General features: G+C 37.8%; 1 protein-coding gene across 3 annotated transcripts in view; it reads left to right on the top strand.

Moving 5' to 3' along the window:
- Nucleotides 1–22,270, top strand: part of Dock11 (dedicator of cytokinesis 11) — a 193,047-nt gene that overhangs the window by 48,458 nt on the left and 122,319 nt on the right. For all 3 annotated transcript variants that reach the window (XM_077107462.1, XM_077107464.1, XM_077107463.1), the window contains exons 5-9: nucleotides 160–229; nucleotides 836–931; nucleotides 17,912–18,046; nucleotides 20,428–20,605; nucleotides 21,210–21,289. In XM_077107462.1, coding sequence (XP_076963577.1) covers nucleotides 160–229; nucleotides 836–931; nucleotides 17,912–18,046; nucleotides 20,428–20,605; nucleotides 21,210–21,289 — 559 coding nt within the window. The remainder of the gene's footprint in view (nucleotides 1–159; nucleotides 230–835; nucleotides 932–17,911; nucleotides 18,047–20,427; nucleotides 20,606–21,209; nucleotides 21,290–22,270) is intronic.

Consider the following 22,270-nt stretch of genomic DNA (forward strand, 5'->3'; position numbering starts at 1 on the left):
ATTTATTTTTACGTGATGCTGAAGATCGAACCCAGTGCCTTGCACATGCTAGGCAACTGTTCTACCACTGAGCCACAGCCACAGCCCCCTGTTCATTAACCTATTGTTGATTTTGCTTTATTCTATTCAGTGTCTAAGATAATTCTCTTGCATTTTCAGCAAATCTCTGAGACCAGAAAAGATTCCTAATCATGTATTTGAAATTGATGAGGACTGTGAAAAAGATGAGGTAATGATGAGAATAACTGTTCTGATTTTTTCAAGGTCATTGCTGCTGAAAAGGATTCCAAAGGGAATCGAGAAAAGATGCTGGAAGGAGTTGATTTTTGAATTCTCTGTGGCTAGCTTTCAAACTAATTAATGTCTTTAATTAAAAAATAATGTTATATTTCCAAATGGGCTGAGGGGAAAAAAATTCATGTGAAATGGGCTGTGATTTGTATACAGACATGTTTCTCCCACCTGTGGGATAATCATGGAATTGTTGTTCTTGTGTTGGGCATGTGGTATGGTGATTCATCTGGACTCTCCTGCCTAATATATCCCTCTTGGGACAGATGGCTTGGATGTCTGACATTTTGAGGTACAATTTGACCATTTGCATAACTCAGAAGGCTTTTATAGAAGAGGGTCTGGTACCATGCAGTAATTATTGATTGCCTCCTGTGTGCACAGTACAGGGTCTTTCATTTTACAGTCACAACTCTTAAATCTTTACAGGGGAGGGAAGGGCTTTGCTTTAATTAGGAAATGGGGATAGGGCCTAGCTTTGTGCCCACTCCCCAGTGTTGGCTGACCGGCTGCTGTTTTACTGATGGCTTTTGCTCTATTTCAGGACTCATCTTCCTTATGCTCTCAGAAGGGTGGTGTGATAAAACAAGGCTGGTTGCATAAAGCAAATGTAAATAGCACCATCACAGTTACCATGAAGGTAGGAAGTACTTATTATATTATTCCACCTTACTAAGGATATTGTCATAAGTATTGTGTCTGGAAAGTGTTTATTTTACAGTGAGCCCTAGCCCTGCAAAAAACTTTAGTGAGAGAATTCTCATAGATGTATGGAGTTTTAAAAATCCAAAACTTCAGGATAAACCTCAGAAGTGTAACTTTTTAAAGCTGGGCACAGTGGCACATGCCTATAATTGCAGTGACTTGGGAGACTGAGGCAGGAGGACAGCAAATTTGAGGCCAACCTCATCATCTTAGTAAGACCCTCAGAAACTCAGTGAAACCCTATCTCAAAATAATAAAATAGAAAAGACTGGGGATGTAGCACAGTGGTAGAGTGCTCCTGGGTTCGATCCCCAGTACATCTCCCTGCCATGGAAAAAAAAAGAAGTATAATATCATTATCTTCTGAATCAGAAAGTTTAAGAAGGAGACTATCAGTTGATTGAAGAAAATAACTTTGCAAAAAAGGCATATCAGAGATTTATGTATGGCAGTGAATTTAATGAGTGGAAGGATTTGTTTAGCAATATTAAGTAGGCGCTTATTAAATTCCTGTCACTGTGCGAAAATACATGAATATCTAAGATGGGTGTTTCTGGTCTCCAGTGTGTAGGCCACAGACTGGGTAAGAAATATACCAAATTAACTCCCATATAGTATAGTACTTTAGGGTGGTCAGAATAGCCTAACTAGAAAGTTTTGTATTTTGGCTAGAATATTGAGTTGTGGAAGAGGTTTGTATGAGACAAAAGTGGAAACATTGAAGAGGGAAAAATTACACAGAGGCTTGAATTCCTTGGATGTGAGGTTGGCTTTTGTTCAGGAGGCTGTGAAGAGCCATTAAAATCCAAAGGAAAAACTAACAAGCTACTTGAAGGTTCTGAACAGAAAAACAAATTATTGCCTGATACCAAATATAACTGTTCTTTCAGATATTCAATGTAAGATCATGTGGTTTGTTGAGGATGATTCACACTTCCATTAAGTATTAAAGGTCATTCTATCTTTCAAATAGCCTGCAAGCAGAAACCATGGGTGTCTATCAAGGGAAGACTCAAATTTTAACTTAATTTACTATTTTTCCTGCTGCTTTCCTTTTAGTAGTCATGTCCGGTTCTCACTTTCATTTTCAAGCCCTGAAGATAATGAATCCAAATTGTATGATGCTTCCTGTATATCTCCTTCCCCTAAGCAAAGGCCTTAGTGTTCGCCTGTAATTTCAGCAATTCTGGAGGCAGAGGCAGGAGAATGGCAAGTTTGAGACCAGCCTCAGCAACTTAGTGAGATCCTATCTCAAAATAAAAAAGGGCTAGGAATATAGCTCAGTGGTAGAACACTCCTGGGTTCAATCTCCAGTATAAATGGGGAGAGCAAGAAAGGACCTGTTTATTGAGGACTTACGTGTGGTATGTCAGGCATCCATACTGAGTGTTTTGACCTCATGGTGGCCCCACCAAATAGATACTATTATCATTTTTAAGAAGTGTTGAGTGAGATGTAGGGAAATATAATAATTTACCCAAGATCACACAGTTCCACATTTTTAGAGGTGGGATTTGAATCAAGTAATCTGATGCCAGAGCCTCTACTCTTTGTTTTTATTAACACATATGAATTGAACAAATTACTACATATCACTGTGACATTTCCATACATGCTTATATTGTGTATCGATCATCTATCTTCTGAACCCTCTTCTCTTTTCTTCCTCCCCCAGGCCCCTTCCCAGTCCCCGAGCCTCTACCCCCCTTTTTTTTATGTCTAATTTTAGTTTATTCTCCTGGTTTAGTCAGAACAGGCATCAAACTTGACAGTGTCATAATGTCTAAGTTCATACTAAACATTTCTCACTGAATCGATTTTGAAATATTTATTTATAAAGTTAATAGCTATCTTAGAGATTAAGCAGTTCAGTGAATATTTTTTCACACACATTTACATTTAATTAGAGCTAAAAGTAAGATGTTCATAATTTTCCAGTATCAATCTGAACATAAAACTAACCTAAAATAATAAGATGCAGGTTCTAGTACAAATTTTCTAGTTGGTTATACACCCTTGAGAAGCCATTTTAAATCTCTGCCTTCACCCACATTAAGCAGGGGTAATCTTACCTTTTCTTAACCTGCCTTCTAAATAAGCAGTCGTAAGATTATGTGGTAACATTTTGCTGAAGTCACTAATCACAAATAAGGCAAAATATATAAGATATTTATTATTATCAGCTATTTTCTAATATTTGACTGACACTTTTGTAATTTAACCAAAGTAAAAATAGCATATATTTCATACTATAAAATTCAGTAGTTACACAAAGTGAAGTAAAATGGTAAAGCTAGACATAATAATAAATCCATTCAGCCATGTTCTCATTTAGTTATATTAAGAATTATAAAAATAGGTAAAATTTCATGAAAATATTTCTTGTTATCATAGTTTGGGAATTCCTGCCAACACCAATAGATTGTCTGGCATCAGCCACTGCCTCGGGTACTTGAACAGTCATATTATCCATAGATTTGGTCAAACAGATTTGGCAGCCCAACCATGATCTGTGAGTTCATAAGACAAATCGAGCATGTAGTTCTCCTCATCAATGATTGTGTCTAACTTCTCATATGTGATCTTCAACCATGAGGTGACAAGTGGAGCAAGCCAAAGTTCCCTCTCAGACACTAAAACCATCAACATCTAGATTATTTTCAACCACGACATCTAGCAGAGAGTCACCAACTTTTCCTTTGGTTGTTAGTGTTACACCATCACTGTTTATAAAGTGAACTTTCACCTTATCTTCTTAGCTGCTCAATGCTGACATTGCTGCCCAGGCCCTGGCCTGGGTTCCATGGCAGGCTGCCAGCTCTCGGTGAGGAGCAGTGGGTGGCGTGGGCCGCCCAGGGCAGTGGAGGTGATACACAAGAGCCAGGCTATCCCCGGAATGGCCATGGCCCATGGTTGCTAGCTGCTGGATGCCAGCCTCTGTTCTTAACTAGTACACTATCATGCTTACTAGTGGAGTGAGCCCCAAGTCTTCATTATCATATATCTCCTACCAGAGTTATCAGGTTCAGAAATGCATGTGTGAAGGTTATTATAATTCTGTAAAGATTGTCAGAAAATAGTTGTATAATTTAAAAAAATTAGTGGTACATAATTATTGTACATATTTATGGGATACAATTGACATTTCAGTGCACATATACAATGCATAGGGGTCGTGTAATTGCACATCTATCACCATTTTTTTGTTAGAAACATTCAAAATCTCTACTGGCTATCTTGAAATATACAATTAATTCTTGTGAACTGTAATTACTGTGCTATTGAACGTTAGAAATTATTCCTCCTATCTGACTGTACTCCTGAGTTCTATAGTTTTTGACTCCACTCCCCCCCAAACAGCCTTAAAACATTCAAATACTTTACCCATACTTAAGGTTTAGCCCGATGCTAAGTAAATATACTGCATTTAGATTCATAAAACAAGACATTTGGAAAGTAATATACTTACAAAATTATTCACCACAGTATTCTTTAAATCATTTCTCTAATAACTTTGAATTACAATTTGCTTTACATGCAGCTTTTTTAGAAGTCCATGTATTCTAAACAAAAGTCCAATTTCCTGTAAATATCTATATGCTTTATATCTGCTTTCATAATTTGGGGAAATAACTGATTGAATGATTTGGAAGGAAGACCGATGAACCCTCAAAGATGTCCATGTCCCAATCCCCGGACCCTGTCAATGTTCTCTTACATGTTACATGTTCCCCAAAGTGAATTAAAGGGCTGGGGATATAGCTCAGTTAGTGCAGTGCTTGCCTCACATGCACAAGTCCCTGGGCTCAATCCCCAGCACCACCACCAAAAAAAAAGAATTAAAATTACCAGTTCACTGAAGAAGGAGGCAAGAAAGGAAATAAGGGGAAAGGGATAAAAGAACAGAAACAGGGTGAAAGAGAGATGATATGTAGTTGGCTTTGAAGATAGAGAAAGGAGTCACAGATCAAGAAATAAGGTAGCCTCTATAAGCCAGAAAAGGCAAGGAAGTGGAAATGGTTTCTCCTTTACCTTGATTTTAACCCAGTGAAATCCTTGTTGGACTTGTAATCTACAAAATCTGAGTTGTTTTGCCAGGCACAGTGGCGCACACCTGTAATCCCACCAGGTCAGGAGGCTGACACAGGCGGATCGCAGTTCAAAGCCTGTGTCAGCAAAAATGAGGCACTAATGCAACTCAGCGAGACCCTGTCTCTAAATAAAATACAAAATGGGGCTGGGGATGTGGCTTAGTGGTTGAGTGCCCCTGAGTTTAATCCTTGGTAACCCCACCCCTTAAAAAAATCTGAGTTGTTTTAAACCACCAAGTTTGTAGTAATTGTTATAATAGCAATACAAATCTAATATAGTCAGTTAGTGCAAGACTGATTGTTCAGCTTCTGCACTATCTGTCCCCAAGCCTGAAAAATGTAGCACTTAGAGGGACCACACAGGAACCATAAATTCATGGAGTGGGCGGTGGATCTAAGGCAACCTGGTGACCACATAGCCCAGTTGAAGTGGACAACTGCTACTTGTCTCTAGCTAATTATTGTTTTTTTCACTGTAGAGCTGGGCTCTTTACATTGCTTCTTTTTATCCCTAGCTGCTTATATTTTGACCACTTCTTTCTTTTTGTTTTTTGGCACGGGGATTGAGTCCAGGGATGCCTTATCACTTAGCCTCATCCACTCCATTTTTTTAAAATTTTGAGACAGGGTCTCACTGAATTGCCTAGGGCCTCACTAAATTCCTAAGGCTGGCTTTGAACTTGTGGTCATCCTGCTTCCTCAGCCTCCCGACTTGGGATTATAGTTGTGCACCACCACACTTGGCCTTAGCCAGTTATTTCTTTTTGTGTGTGTGCAAGATATAATTAATAAACACATTGAATTTATCATAAAACACTTGTTTATGATAAAATAATAGGCAAAGAAAAGAAAAGGAGAATCAACCAAATTGGTCACATGAGGCAACATAGCTTTGAACAAAAATAATAGGAAATATTTTGCAATAAGAAGGTCATAATAAGTTTTGGGAATCATCTCTGGTTATGGATCTCATTTATTTCTACTCTTTTCCATATGTATTATAGATCTTCATTTGGATTTCTGGGAGATAAACAGAGATCCTTTCACCCTCTAAGCCAAAGCAGTAGTATTATATTTCAGGTTTGTCACAGGTAGAATGGGCATGAGGGGAAGATCCAGCCCAACCTTCTGAGGGAGTTTTGCCAACGTTGCTTTTTCCTATAGGAACTGAGTTCTGAGTTCAAAATTATCCGAATTAGAATTTGAAGTATTTACTTTCATAATTTTACCACTTTTTATTTCTGAATAAATAGAAGATAAGGGAGGATACGTGGCAAAGGATTAGAAATGAGTACTGATTTTACAGTTGTCAGAATTTAACTTGGAATCCTGACAAGGAATACTAAGGAACTAAAGTTTGTACCCACACATGCCCTGGAGCAGGGTGAGGAGTCATATTAGTTCTTCCTGCTTCAAGACTAGATTGGTTTAGGCATAGTAGAGAAGTTAAACATACTAGTGGGTGAGCCACTGACCCAGCTCTTTAACTGTTGGGCAAGCAGAGGCAGAATGGAAGCAAAGGGCACACAAAGTTTGAGACATGCCAAAAGGAAATTTCTACCATGACAATCTTTGAAAGAAGAATATTAACAACTCTCATAAGCAAATGGGAAGATGACTCAGGTGTGCTATTATCTGAGTCATTTTCCTGATGCTGGAAGCAGGTTTATCCTTGGTGTAGCCAGAGTCTCCTACCTGCTGGGACCTTCACCTCAAACTGGTGAGAAGCTTTGGTAGCTTTAGAAACCAGCACAACAGGACCAAAGCTGGCAGAGTTGAGAGTGAAGAACATTTTCTTACTGGAAAATCCAAGCTTTGAGAGTTCCTACAAATTCACAGCAGACTAACAGTAAGTTGCTGCAGTAGGATCTGGATGTTAATTATGACTCATAGGCATGTAACAGACCAAGGAAGCCATATTTCTTCTTTTGTATTTTATCTGAGTCTCCTTGATGCACTGTGGTTCTATGCCTTTGAGGTTGAAAGGGAATGAAAGCAAGGCATCTTGGTCCCTCTTAGAGTGAGCTGTATATTTTAGTTTCCTTATTCATTTAAAAATTTTTAGTTGGGCCAGGTGGTACAGACCTATAATCCCTGTGGCCAGGAAGGCTGAGGCAGGAGGATCGGGAGTTCAAAGCCAGCCTCAGGAACTTAGCAAGGCCCTAACCAACTCAGAAAGACCCTGTCTCTAAAAATATAAAAAGGGCTGGGACTGTTTCAGTGGTTAAGCACCCCTGGGTTCAATCACCTACCAAAAATAGATAGGTAAGTAGGGCTCAGGATGTGACTCAGTGTGTTTAATTCCCCCCACCAAATTCTGAATTTCAAAACATGTAAGCTGGGGCATGATGCTATCCAGCTACTCAGGAAGCTAGAGCAGGAGGATTGTTAGCTTGAGGCCATTCTTAGCAATATGAGGAGCCCTTTTCTGTCCCCGCCCCCTAAAATTATATAGGACCAATCTCAAACTGTTTTTTAAACAAATTCAAAGTTCCTGGACATTTTAACTGTCAGAATTAAGGGAATGTAATGGCATGGAAGGGACAAATAGAATCAGGAGAGAAGGTGCAAAAATAAATTGAAAAAATGAGGATCTGAAGTGACTCAGCAAAGTAAAGTTGATTAAAAGGAATCAAAAAACTCCCACTTTAAATCTGTTGAGAAAGCAAACACGTGGCCTATAATGCAATATAAATAATGTAGGCAAAGTAATTTGTATATGGGCTGCTTTAGAAAGTTAAACCTCCTTAAGGTACCTGCCACAGAGTGTTAACAAAAACTTTCAAGTTGATGGTTATGGGCTCCAGGAGAAGGGGGGGGTATCAGGGGACTGACCTGTAAAAAAAAAAATAATGGCATTTTTTTCAAATATACCTTTTTCTCGGGTCTGGCCAATTGTTCAGCTATACTGAGCACCATTGTCCTTCTTTTCCCAAAAGTTCTTGCTGAGTAACCCCATTATTGACTGAGGAATGAGCACTGTAAAAACCAGGCTACAGGAGAGCTGCTAACACTAGGCCTCCCTCCACAAGTCAGAATGCTTGGTGCCTGAACACTTTCTTTCACGGAAAAGGATGCTGGCCTAATGCAGCTCTTGGAAAAGTTCCGGGTGCAGTGTCTTATTTTATTCAGCCCTTGCAAATTGCCCTTTTTGTGTGTTATTCATGTTACAACAGGATAAGTCTTATCATAGTGATTAATTTTCCCAATTTGTAGTTTCAAGTTAATGACAATGCACCCCACTGCCCCACTTCAATTTCTGGATAAGCATTGGAGAGAAAGTGTAAGATATCATAGAGAACAGATGATCACTTAGGCAGAAACTCCAGTCCTAAGAGAAACCTTTTCATTTATATTCTCTTTCCCAAGTAGCTGCTAGAGTCATCTGTGCTTTATTAAACTTTCCATATCAGTGAAATAATTTAATGTGGACTAAATAGCTATGATATTGGAAATGACCTTCCTCTGGTATTTAGAACTATGTTTTTCCCTTAGGGATATAATGATATATGGAATAAGGAAGAATTTGATCTTGAGAGTGGTTTTTCATTTTCTTTTTTAAAAAATTGTTGCACATTCTTGGCTAACCCCTGGGACACCCACCTTTATGCATCTTCTTGGCTCAACTTGATCACATTCCTTTAGTTCTCTCCTCCCCATTCTCAGCAATTAAATGTTGAAGTGCCTTGTTGGTATGTTATCAGGGTTGCAAGTTCAACTGCTTAATGTATGACTCACTTCTGGTGCCCTTTCTTTTATTTTCATAAAAGAGAGCCATTTGTTATATATCCAGAGTCCAAAAGTTCTTAATTACTCTTTGACTGTTAAAGGAGGGTTGTTCTCCTCTGCAGTGGGAGAGTAACAAATCAAAACAGGATTTTACCTAAGAAAGCACATACAATATTAGCATAATTGTTGAGAAGTCAACGTCACTATGTGTATTAGAAAAAAAGGGAGAGAAAATTCTTTTACTTTTGATAGGTTATATCAGACCCTTAGAGATAGCAAAACAGTTTATTTATCATTTACTACAGGTAAGGGATTTCTCACTAATTAGTTTTTTTATGTTTTCCTTTCCCTCATTCATTGATCACTGTTCAAAAACCATTTATCAGATGGTTCCCTATGAGCTTTTTCCTATTAAGAATGGAAAATTTGGAATGGAACCACCATTTGACCCAGTTATCCCACTCCTCTGTTTACACCCAGACTTAAAAACAGCATACTACAGCCACATCAATGTTTATAGCAGCACAATTCACAATAGCTAAACTGTGGAACCAACCTAGATGCCTTTCAGTAGATGAATGGATAAAGAAACTGTGGCATATATACACAATGGAATATTACTCAGCATTAAAAGAGAATAAAACCATGGCATTTGCAGGTAAATGGATGGAGTTGGAGAAGATAATACTAAGTTAAGCAAGCCAATCCCATGAAAACCAAAGGCCAATGTTTTCTTTGATATGAGCATGCTGACTCATAATGGTGATGGGGGGTGGAGCATGGGAGGAGCTTTAGATAGGGCAAAGGAGAGGGAGGGGAAGAGAGGGGGCAGGGGGTAGAAATAATGGTGAAATGAGTTAGACATAATTACCCTAAGTACATATATGAAGACACGAATGGTGTGAAAATATGTTGTGTACAATCATTGTGCTCTATATGTGTAATATGAAATGAATTGCATTCTGCCATCATATATAACAAATCACAATAAATATATAATTTAAAAAAAAGAATCAACAAGTTCATCACCAAATGGATATCAAATGCCTTTTTAGTCCAAGGTGTTGGTATTGTGGAAAATAGAAGTATCATGTATAAATCTTAAGACCTTTTGGGGAAGGTGAGACACACAATAAAACTAATTAATTGTTTAAAGGTGGTACAGAGACCATGTGCTGTAGAAGTTCAGACTACTGTGATCTGGGGTCAGGAAAGGCTTTCTAAGGAAGGAGAGGGCTTGAAGGAATGGAAGCAGATCAGAGAAGGTGATTACTGAGCATGGTGGCACAAGCTTGTAATGCCAGAGACTCAGGAGACTGAGGAAGGAGGATCGAGAGTTCAAAGCCAGCCTCAGCAACGTAGTGAAGCCCTAGGCAATTTAGCTAGACCCTATCTCTAAATAAAGGAAAGAAGAAGTGGATGTGGAGGCAACATATAGAGGGCAGTTGGGTTATGTGAAGATGGGTAGCCATGAGAGATAAAATTTGTTTGATCCTTTGGTATCTTCCTTTGCTTCAGTTTCTCTCCCTAAAGTGGAGGTGATAATAGTAACAACCACAAAATTATTATGAGGATTAAATGATATGAGAAAAACACTTAGCCAGAGACTAAGACAAAGACTCAGTACATGTTAGCAATTGTTATTTTATATTATTAGTAGTATTGCAGCAGGGCCTTGAATGCCAAGATCTGACATGTGAACCTGCATCATGTGAGGAATTGATATAGTTGAAAATTTGAGCAGGGTGATGATGTTCTGAAATAAATCTGAGGGGGCTGGGATTATGGCTTAGCGGTAGAGCGCTCTTCTAGCACATGTGAGGCCCTAGGTTCCATCCTCAGCACCACATAAAAATATAAATAAAATAAAGGTATTGTGTCTAACTGCTTCTAAAAAATTAATGTTAAAAAAAATCTGGGGGCTGGGATTGTGGCTCAGTGGTAGAGTGTTCACCTACCATGCATGAGGCACTGGATTCCAGCCTCAGTACCACATAAATGTAAAATAAAGATATTGTGTCCACCTAAAACTAAAAAATAAATATTTTTTAAAAATCTGAAAAAATAATGTCTTTTCAATGAGAAGGATGATTGTTAGACCCTTTTTACTAAGCATTGGGCTAGATGACATGGTTTTAAAAGTCTCTAATGCCCAGATGTGGTAAAATTATTAAAGCTATTTCATTTTTACCCCATTTCCCATAGGGTGGAACTACATAATATATTAAAACTTGGTAAGAATGTAAAATGATATGATGGAGAGAGATGAATGATGTATTAGCTTGCCAACCTAGTGGTAGGGGTTCTTCTACAGAACAAAGTTCCCGACATTCGGGTATAATTAACTGCAGCTCAATTCTTGTAAGTCTTGGGATTTTCTTCCCACTGTTTCTTTTATCTTTGCTTGGAACAATGTGAGACCCAGCATGTCTGTTGCTCTCTTGCTTTCTCCTTTTCCTTGCTATCCCTGCCATTCTGTTCTAAGACATTAGTCAAGTAGCTTTCCCTGTCCCATTTCCACATGGCTCCTGGCTCACCTACTCTGCCTCTTCACCTTTGAAGCGTCCTTTCTTAGAGTTTCTGGTTCACGTAATTTAGCAATTCGTAGGCACTCTCTAGGTAACACAACACAGGTAAGCACTCTTGAGATTTGTTATGTAAGATGATAAAAAGATTTTTCTACTTTGAGGATAGTTGGTACTCCAACTTCATGCCTTTCTTCCATCTTTGATGCAGCTGAAAAAGAGGTCTTTAAAAAAAATACCTTTATTTATTTATTTTTATGTGGTGCTGAGGATCAAACCCAGTGCCTCACACCATGCTAGGCAAGCTCTCTACCACTGAGCCATAATCCCAGCCCCAACAAGAGGTCTTTTTGTTCCTATTCCAGACAGGGTTCAAGAGGTTGTTATCCAAACAGATCAGGGCCTTTGGGAGATTTGGCGGCACCTAATCCCAGAAAATATTCTCCTTTGGCTTCCTCCCTATTTTATTCTTCTGGTGATCTGAGTGGGCCACTTTTCCAGATTCATGTTCCTCACTGAGTAAGGGTGAGGAATTGTTAGCTATCAGCTGTGTTCACTATCTAGGAAATAATAAAAGCATGAAGGAGAAGAAAGAAGAGTATGGGTGCTATGGAGAAATACCATTCTCTTGGATGAAACCCCTGGAGAATCTGCTGTAGGATGAATTACTCATTATTTATTTCATTTTGCAAAATCTCATTGAGTTCAGGCATTGCTGTGGACTCACAGCTGTGGATGAAATATGGACCTTTCTGGTCTAGAAAAAAGTAGTAAATTTAAAAAAGGGATGAATAAGGAGTATTTGGTTAGAGATCACAATATGAAAAAGATAAAACAGAATGCTGTAGTGAAGCCAGGTGCTCATAGAGGGCATCTCAGTAGAGGTGAGATTTAAGCAAAGACCTGAAAAGAAGTAAGAGTGAACCATGTGGAGATACCAGGGAAGAGGATCCCAGGCCAAGGGAACAGGAAGTAAAAAGGCCCGAAGGAGCTTGCTTGGGATGTTTGAGGCACAGCAGATAAGCCAGTATAGCTGGAGCAGTATGATTAGAAATAAACTCTTAATAAGTAAGCTGAGACCAGATCATGTACAGTGCACAAAGGCAGGTTATGGTGAAGATTTTATTTAAAAATTTTAACTAGTACATAAAAATACACATAGTGGGCTGGAGTTGTGGAGTAGTGGTAGAGTGCTCACCTAGCATGCATGAGGTACTGGGTTCAATCCTCAGCATCACATGAAAATAAAATAAAGGGTTATTGTTTCCACGTACAACTAAAAACAAAATGTTTTAAAAATGTACATAGTAATGGGGTAATGTGATCTTTCTATATGTGTCTACAATGTGTGATGTTTAAATCAGTTAAACACATCTACCTCTTCAAACATTTACCATTACTTTTGGGTAAAAACTTTCAAAATTCTTTCTTTTAGCTTTTGGAAGTTTACAGTACATTGCTGTTACTTTTAGTCACCTTATTGTGAAATAGCATGCCTAAACTTATTACTTATATTTAACCATTGATCCACCTCTCCCCTTCCTTCTTACTCCTACTCTCCACATTTTAGATCTCATTCTGACCTTGACGGGAAGCCATGCCATTGGGGGGTTGAGGCAAGATTCTCTGTTTGTGGCTGTCATATGATTCTGATTCCAGTTCTATCAGTGACTTGGCTGTGTGAACTTAAACGTGCTCTTGGTCTTCAGTTTGTTGTTAGGTAAAATATGGTTAATGATACTTATGCACAAGTAAGGTTAAAAGAATAGTTATTGGTTACAAAGTACTTGAGACCTAAGGATGAAAGGTATGCTACAGATTAATTACCACCAGTCTCCATAGCAATCATTTTTAATACCTGTCTTCTTTCTAAAATGTAAAAATAATGTAGAACTGTATTCTAAATAGCTGCATCTTAGAAATTAAAAAAAATACATATCAGGAAAGTATGTGTCCAATTTCCCTTTAAGTTCCATATGAGAGATTTAGGATACTCCTCTCTCTGAAAAGGGCACCTTTTCAAGTTCCCAAAAGTTGAAAGCCAACATATATCATAGAATTTGGGAATAAGAAAACATTTTAAGAGTCCTTCCAATCTGTTGTTGGGGCAGAGTCTGATTTCTACATGGAAAATTCTTTTTTAATTAAGTTAAATTTAATTTATTGATCCTTTTTAGTTATTCATGACCATAGAATCCACTTTGACATAGTTCTACAAGCATGGAATATATCTCATTCTAATTCTGACCCTAGTACCTTTTTTATATTTATTTTTTCATTGTAATTGAACACAATACCTTTATTTTATTTATTCATCTTTATGTGGTGCTGAAGATTGAACCCAGGGCCTCACACGTGCTGAGCCGCAACTCCAGCCCCCCCCCCAGTACTTTTTCTTCCCCTTCTCTTTCCCCACCCACTGCTCCCTTCCCTCTATTGATCTTTCTGCCATCTACATAGAGATGTCTTAAAAAATTATTCCTAAGCCAGGTATAGTGACACATTCCTATAGATTCAGGTACTTGGGAGGCTGAGGCAGGAAGATTACTTGAATCCAGAAGTTCAAGGCTAGCCTGGATAACAAAGCTGAGACCCTGTCTCAAAAAAATCAAAACAGAGTATAGCTTAATGATAGAGCTGCCCTGAGTTCAATCCCTAGTACTTAAAACATAACAAATAAGCAACTGTTCCTTACTGTGAAAACCATGTGCTTCTAGTGCATGAGCAATCATTTAGAGTGGGTGTCTCCCAGTCTAGGAAGGCTGCTATGTTATTTGTTCAAGTTCAGTGAAATAATTTTTGATCATGAAAAAAAATGATCTCATCATTTTACAAATGAGGATACTTGAGAGAAGCGAGCTTGGAGGACAATTTCACTACTGATTAATAGGGCACCCTGGCTGAGAATCAAGATCATAAGAATTTCAGGCCTCTTCTCTTTCCAAGTGGCCTTTCAGGCATTATGCTGTATCCTCAGATTCATGAGCTACCTACCTCAGTGTCATATTCAAACCTAATTGTCGGGCTGGGGAGGTGGTTCAGTGGTAGAGTGCTTACCTAGCATGTGTGAGACCACACATTCAGTCTCTAGTACTGCCAAAAAAAAAAAAAAAGTCAATAAACAAATGTAATTGGAATGATACAGGAAGTGATTTACTGTAATTTTACATCTCTTTGCATCTCTGTCATAATGATGTGCTTTGCTAATATTGGAAGAGGCAACTGCTGAGAAACTTCTTTGCTTGGTGAGGCAGCTGTACATGACAAAAAAATTCACAAACTGTAATTTGACTCTGGGCCACAAATGTTTTGCTCTGTATTTTAACTTCTTTTGCCCCCTCTTTGTTATTGGCTATGGATTCTACAAGTGGTTCTTCCAGTTGTATCACTGAAGGCTATGGACTTTGAGTTTCAGATTTGATCATAATTCAAATTCTAATTGGGTTATATTTTTTAATATTAATTTTTGCCTGGAAAATATATCTAAGTTTTTGTCAAACATGATTATTGTGGTAAGTTTTACAAAGCAATGCTTTGCACAGAATAAATGCACAATGAATTTATTCAGGTGAAATGAGCTTGGCATGAAAGAAAATGAGCTCAATATGTAATTTTGGTTCTTATGCTTCTATCATTGTAATAACATATAAACCATTGTCATGAAAATAGGAAAACGTATATAATCACCATTATGACTAACATTTTCCTTTTGTATGAATGTAGATTTCTTATAATAAACTAAAATAAAGATTAATTAAATATGAGAACATATGTATGTATTCTCACATCTATATGAGACACATATTGAGCACTCCTAATCCTAAACCCAATGGGTTTTTGATTTTTGGATTAGGGATATTCAAGTGTTAAACTCATTTATAAAAGTACTCCAGGATATGAAACACTTTGGTCCAAAATATTTTATATAAAGCATACTCAAGTTGTCTATAAATACGTGAAAGATAGAAACATACACCAAACATACATTTGATCCTTTGGATCTTTTTTTTAATATTTATTTTTTTAGTTATAGATGGACACAATATCTTTATTTTACATTCATGTGGTGCTGAGGATCGAACCCGGTGCCTCATGCATGGTAGGCGAGCACTCCAACTCTGAGCCACAACACCATCCCCCTTAAAGAGGCATTTCTTTTTTTCTTTTCTTTTCTTTTTTTTTTTGGTGGTGGTGCTGGGGATTGAACCCAGGGCCTTGTGCATGTGAAGAAAGCACTGTACCAACTGAGCTATATCCCCAGCCCTTTGGATCTTTTGGGGGGGATGGGGAAGGTCCTGGGGATTGAATTTAGGGGCATTCAGCCACTGAGCCACATCCCTAGCCCTATTTTGTATTTTATTTAGAGACAGGGTCTCACTGAGTTGCTTAGTACCTCGCTTTTGCTGAAGCTGGCTTTGAACTTGGGCTCCTTCTGCCTCAGCCTCCTGAGCTGCTGGGATTACAGGTGTGTACCACTCTGCCCAGATCCTTTTTTTTTTTTTTTTTTTGTGGTGCTGGGGATTGAATCCAGGGCCATATTCATGTGAGGCAAGCACTCTACTAACTGAACTGTATCCCCAGCCCCTCCTTTGTATCTTAATACAGTAATATTTACTTAATTAGCACTGAAATGCAAGTTCACATTTTTTTGCTCAATCTCCTTTCTATTGATAACCATTTAGGCCACATGGCTAATCCCACAAATAGAAGCTATAGCATTTATCTGTCTGTAACCTGTTGGTGTTCCTCATACACTAATGTGTTTTTGCCATTTATTTAAAAAAATCGATGATATTTAAACTAGTCAAAGTAGGCACAAACATTTTCTTTTTAAACTGGTTTCTCTTTAAACTGGTTTCTCTAAAAGAAAATGTCCCTTAATATATATTTTGCTTGCTCATATTATAGAGAAACAAGTTGTTGATGCTTCAAATACTTTGCCAGAAGTTAAGTAGTTTGCAGGAATGATCTTGCCAAATAATAGTCTTTTCATTATTAAAGTCCTTAAAATAGTCAGGGATCATACTGGAAAATCAAATGGCTGATTGAAAAATGGCAAGCTTAAATCTTCCAGCCAAGTTTTGTGAGTAAGACAAGATGTACAGGAAAGCATATCCCCCATATTCACCAGGAGTCAATTTTTCAGTCTTTGTTTCTACTTACATCCTGAAGTGATTTTAGGTCCATCATCCTGGGGAATTGAAACTGGAATCAGTTCTACCTTTCATTATGATAAATGCTTACCATAGTCTGTAGTTTGTTACTTCTAGATTCACCAGAAAGCTCCTAATTCCTTTTCTCACCCCATTAATCAGCTTCCAGGACTCTGTTTTTAGGGGAGAGTAGACAGATAGAAGGAAGGAATCAGTCTTCCTCCCTTTCTGCATTCCTGTGGGCTTTTCTGTGAGTTGTAGTAGCAGATTACTCTTTAACTGTTCAGAATTCCTAATTCCAAACAAATTGCAAGGTCCCATTGGGCCTGCTGATTCAAATCTCAGCATTCAGGGCATTCAATAGCAAGTGGTAGGCAATCGATGTCTCTGTGCACTAGAAGCTAGACTTTGAGCAGTGGAGGCCTTGGAACAACATAGATGAGTGCAGTAAGATATACAAATAAAATGTAAATATGAAGTGTGTATGTGTATAAACTTAGATTTGTGGTGAATAAAACAAATTAAAAGGATCCAATCATGGTTTGCAATTAAATGGTGAAAATATACCATAGTGAAAGGGTCAGTGATTCAGATGCTTTATAAATTTTTTTTCTTGGTTGGGGTGGTACTGAGGATTGAACTCAGGGGCACTCCACCACTGAGCAACATCCCCAGCACTATTTTGTATTTTACTTAAAGATAGGGTCTCATTGGATTGTTTAATCCCTCACTTTTGTTGAGGCTCACTTTGAAATTGCAATCCTCCTGCCTCCGCCTCCCAGTCCATTGGGATTACAGGTATGTGCCATCAAGCCCAGCTAAGTATTAAATATTGATAATTCTTCTCTAGATGTTTGGTTATCTGAGAGCAAATTACTTGAATCGACACTCTCCATCTTAAAGAAAGAAAAGAATGAAGTTTTATATGGTGGCACATGCCTGTAATCCCAGAGACTTGGAAGGCTGAGGGAGGAGGATCACAAATTTGAGGCCAACCTTGGAAACCTGGAGAGACCCTGCCTCAAAATTTAAAATAATAATAATAACAAAAGGGCTGGGGATATAACTCAGTGGTAAAGTACCTCTGGGTTCAATACCTAGTTTAAAAAAAATGTAATTCTTAACAAGCTCTCATGGTTGTCTGATTGTCCAGATACAATGCCTAGGAAGCCCTTTAAGGGTTTTAGTTCAAAGAACCTGGCCAAATGCAATGTGTATGAGGACGAGGGTATCATTGCTGGTTTTCTTTTTAAATATTTTTTTAGTTGTAAATGGACACAATACTTTTATTTTGTCTATTTATTTATTTTTATGTGGTGCTAGAGATCAAACTCAGTGCTTCACAGTGTGAGGCAAGCACTCCATCACTGAGCCACAACCTTAGCCCCTCATTCCTGTTTTTTTTTTTTTCATATAGGTATTCAAGAGAAGGTATTTTTATTTGACTCAACTTCCTGATGGTTCATATATTCTCAATTCCTATAAAGATGAGAAAAATTCAAAAGAATCTAAAGGTTGTATCTACCTGGATGCCTGCATTGATGTTGTTCAGGTAAGGCTAACAAGGTAATTTTCTTTTTTAAAGTGTGTTATCTATTAAAAACCTCTGCATTTTCCCCTCTTGGTTAATGGTACCTCCATGCTAGAAACCTGAGAATCCTCTTCAGTGCCCTAGTCTTGCTCATTTCAAAGTTGATGAAGTCCTTTTGTATCTGTCTCCAAAGTGCCTCTTGAATTTCTTTTTTCAGTTTGCACTGCCCTTTGTCTGGTTCTCCCTTGTATCCTCTGGCATAGAGTCCTGCTTTCTTGCCTCCTGTTTTGTTGTCCTGCTCTGGCCCCATCTTCTGAGACATAGATATGGCCCTTGACTTGTCTTCTCAAAAACTTTTGGCTCTTGATTTACTGCCTTACAAAGGGAGATCCGAAGCTCTTCCCATGACATTCAAGGTCCACAGTGACTTGTCCCTACCCTCTTTCCTAGCCTCATCTTCCCTGCACCCTCTTAGATAGTCTGGGTTCTGGTCACACCAGGCTGTGCACTCCATGGAGTGGCATGTATATGTGGTTTTCCTTACATTTTTTTTCTTCTTGCTATATACAGTCCCCTTCTGTTCTAGTTTCAACTTTTTTTATCTTTTGAAGCTTAGCTTAAATGCCACTTCTGCTGTGAAATGTTTTATATTTCCTTCCTCACTTTATGCCCACCAAACAAAACTAAGCTTCACCTCCCTCATGCTACCACTTTGGTTTTTCCTCTATTGTTTAAATGAATCCCACTCTTAATTTGAGATTCATTCTGTACATTCCTTTTTGTATTACAAGGACCATGTCTTATTTGCTTCTCTATCTCCTATAATAATTAATAGGGCCATGCACACCAGAAGGACTTAACAAATGTTCGTTGATTTGAATTACTAAGGAGGCATAGACAAAGACAGGGTGGGAAAAGAGGGCAGAGAGATTATTAAAATAGGAAGTTCAACTGACTGAGAGGAGCCATTATAACAGAGCCAGGGTGGCACAGTGGACTATAAGGAGCACTGAGCTGATTAGGAGGCAAGAGATGTCAGGTTAGTGTCCTTGGTCTACCAGAACCTTAATTTTTAAAACTAAAATGGGCGATGGGGCTGGGGTTCAGTGGTAGAGCACTTGCCTGGCGTGTGTGAGGTATTGGGTTTGATCCTCAGCACCACATATAAACAAACAAAATAAAGGTCCATCAGCAACTATAAAAATAAAATAAAAATTCAAAGCACTTTTAAAAAGTATAAACATCTTTGTTAAATAGAAGGTGTTTATTTGTTTTTGTTTTCTGTGCGTGGCACTGGGGATGGAACCCAGGGCTGCCTTTGACCACACTAAGCCAGTGATCTACTACTGAGCTATACATTCTCAACCCAAAGGTGCTTTTTAAACATATAATTAAAGCTTTATTATTTAACTGAAGAAAGGATGCACAATTTCTGGATTTCCTCAATTGATCCTAGTCTGAATTAACCTTTTTTTGTAGTCCTTCTACAACCAACTATTTGTGATTCTTTCTTCAAAAGAGTTTGAAATATATAAGTCTTTATGACTTGTTTTTCTATGCTTTGAAGATGAGAAGGAGGAACTTTATTGGTTTCTTCTTGAATAATGACCATGCTGTGCAAAATTATTTATTAATAAACATTTCTTGAGTACTGAGGCATTTGGGTGGAGGGAGTATGTCATTTCTTTTGTCATAACAGGAAAGGTGGTAAAGTAAAAGAGCATGTTGAATATTGAGTAAAGGAGGTGGCTTTTATTTTCCTTGTATACTAGTATTCAGCATAGGCCACTTCCATGTATTTTACTGAGAGTCATAATTTGATTTGAGCCAACTGTGGTCTTCTTTTGTGCTGTTATGATACATTTGACATCATGCATGTTCAAATGAATTAAGTGTCTGTGTTTATGTATTAAGTGTCTGTATGTCTGTATTAAGTGTCTCATTTTAGCTCACACACTTTATGGTGTGATCTAAAATAAGTATTGTGTTTATTTCAGGTCACATTTAAGGTTTAACTTTTAAGAGCTAATTTTGAAAATTATAAATATGCAAGAAAAACTTTAATCAGGGTAGAACTAGTAAAATGTTTGCTTGTTTTTGTGGTTGTAGTTTAACTTTCTAAATGTGAAGGATACCAAAAGGCTTTAAGTGATAATATTTATTCAAGTTGGCATAAATTAAATAATTTGTGCATATACCACTGTGTTTAGTCCCTGGGGGAACAAAACAGATAATGTATGATACAGTCATTCATTGTCTGGGAGTATTTATTCCTTGTTGAAAGAAGCAATTATTTCATGAAATTATTGATGCAATTCTATAAAAAGAAATAAAAATGAAATCTAATATTAAAAAGACAGCTAAGCTAACTGAATGCATATCTTCTTTTTCTCCCCCTCTAGTGTCCCAAAATGCGCCGTCATGCTTTTGAACTCAAGATGTTAGATAAGTACAGCCATTATCTGGCTGCTGAAACTGAGCAGGAAATGGAGGAATGGTTGATAACTTTGAAAAAGATTATTCAGATCAATACTGACAGTTTAGTGCAAGAAAAAAAGGAGACAGTAGAAACAGCACAAGGTCAGAATTTTTAAATGATTTGTTACTGAGGTAAAGCCCTTATCTTTAATCATGGGAATATCCTTTGTGTAGGGTGAATATGGAACTCTTAATCTTGAAGGATGACCTGCTTCTTCATTAAAAGTGACTATAACTGAGTGCCATGATGCATGCCTGTAATCCAAGCAGCTCAGGAGGCTGAGACAGGAAGATTGTGAGTTCAAAGCCAGCCTCAGCAAAAGCGAGTCACTAAGCAACTCAGTGAGACCCTGTCTCAAGATAAAATACAAAATAGGGCTGAGGATGTAGCTCAGTGGTCCGTCCAGCGCCCCTGAGTTCAATCCAAGGTACTAAAAAAAAAAAAGTGACTATAGAAGTTGATAGACTTTTTAAAGAGTTGTTGTTGCATAGACTCTGACACATGAAATATAACCAGACTAAAAAGGATAAGAAATTCATGGCAAATTTTCAAAAGTCCATTAAAGTTTTCCCTATGCTTTCATAATCAAAATTCTTTGCAATAAATCTAGTAGGAGAGGATGGGGTAGGAGAGATAGGATATTTCTCTTAAGTGATTAGTAATGGTCTATATGGTTTAGAACATCTGCTTTTAATGAATTTGCAGATGATGAAACTAGCAGCCAAGGAAAAGCTGAGAACATCATGGCCAGTTTGGAAAGAAGCATGCATCCGGAACTGATGAAGGTATATCTTCCTTATGGCAACTTGCCTTCAACTGAGACAATACAGGATTAGCTATTAAAGTTTTAAACTGGATTCCATTTGGCAATGTCATTTCCAAGTTAAAAACCACAGCAAATTGGTGAAACAGGTAGCAATTGTCAAAGAAAGTTATATTGCTAAAGATGGCCTTATAAGTGTCAAGTGGACAGTTTGGAAAATCTTATTTTTTTTTTCTAGACATCAGGAAGGAGTTCCAGCTTTTTGTGACTCTACTAATTTTTTAAGAACATTTTCCAAGTTTCTTTTAAAAATATCTTATTTTTAAATATTTTTATTTTTTAGTTGTAGTTGGACCCAATACCTATATTTTACTTATTTATTTTTATGTGGTGCTGAGGATCGAACCCAGGGCTTTGCACATGCTAGGTGAGTGCTCTACTGCTGAGCCACAACCTCAGCCCCTATTTATTTATTTTTATATGGTGCTGAGGATCAAACCCAGTGCCTCACACATGCTAAGTGAGCACTCTACCACTGAGTCACAACTCCAACCCCCTTCAATCATTTTATATACTGTGTGGCACTGTGTGTGATACATTCAATTCCATTACTATATGTCATTCCTAAAATATTCTTCTTTCAAGGGGTTAATAATGTACATCATACACATGATATTTAATCTGATAAATTATATGTATTCATTTCATGTGAAAATTATATATTCTTTATAGGTAAATATGTATGTCTATGAATAATTTCATCAGATAAAAACTTTGTTAACATCTTTTTTTGGGGGGTTATCTGGGATTGAACCCAGGGGTGCTTAACCACTGAACCTCATCCCTAGCCCCTTTTTATTTTTTTGTTTTGAGGCAGGGTCTCACTAAGTTGCTTAGGACCTTGCTAAATGCTGAGTCTGGCCTGGAACTTGTGATCCTTCTACCTCAGCCTCCTGAGTTGCTGGGATTATAGACATGTGCCACTGTGCCTAGCTTAACACAT

This window comes from Callospermophilus lateralis, chromosome X (assembly GCF_048772815.1).
Source record: "Callospermophilus lateralis isolate mCalLat2 chromosome X, mCalLat2.hap1, whole genome shotgun sequence".
NCBI lineage: Eukaryota > Metazoa > Chordata > Mammalia > Rodentia > Sciuridae > Callospermophilus > Callospermophilus lateralis.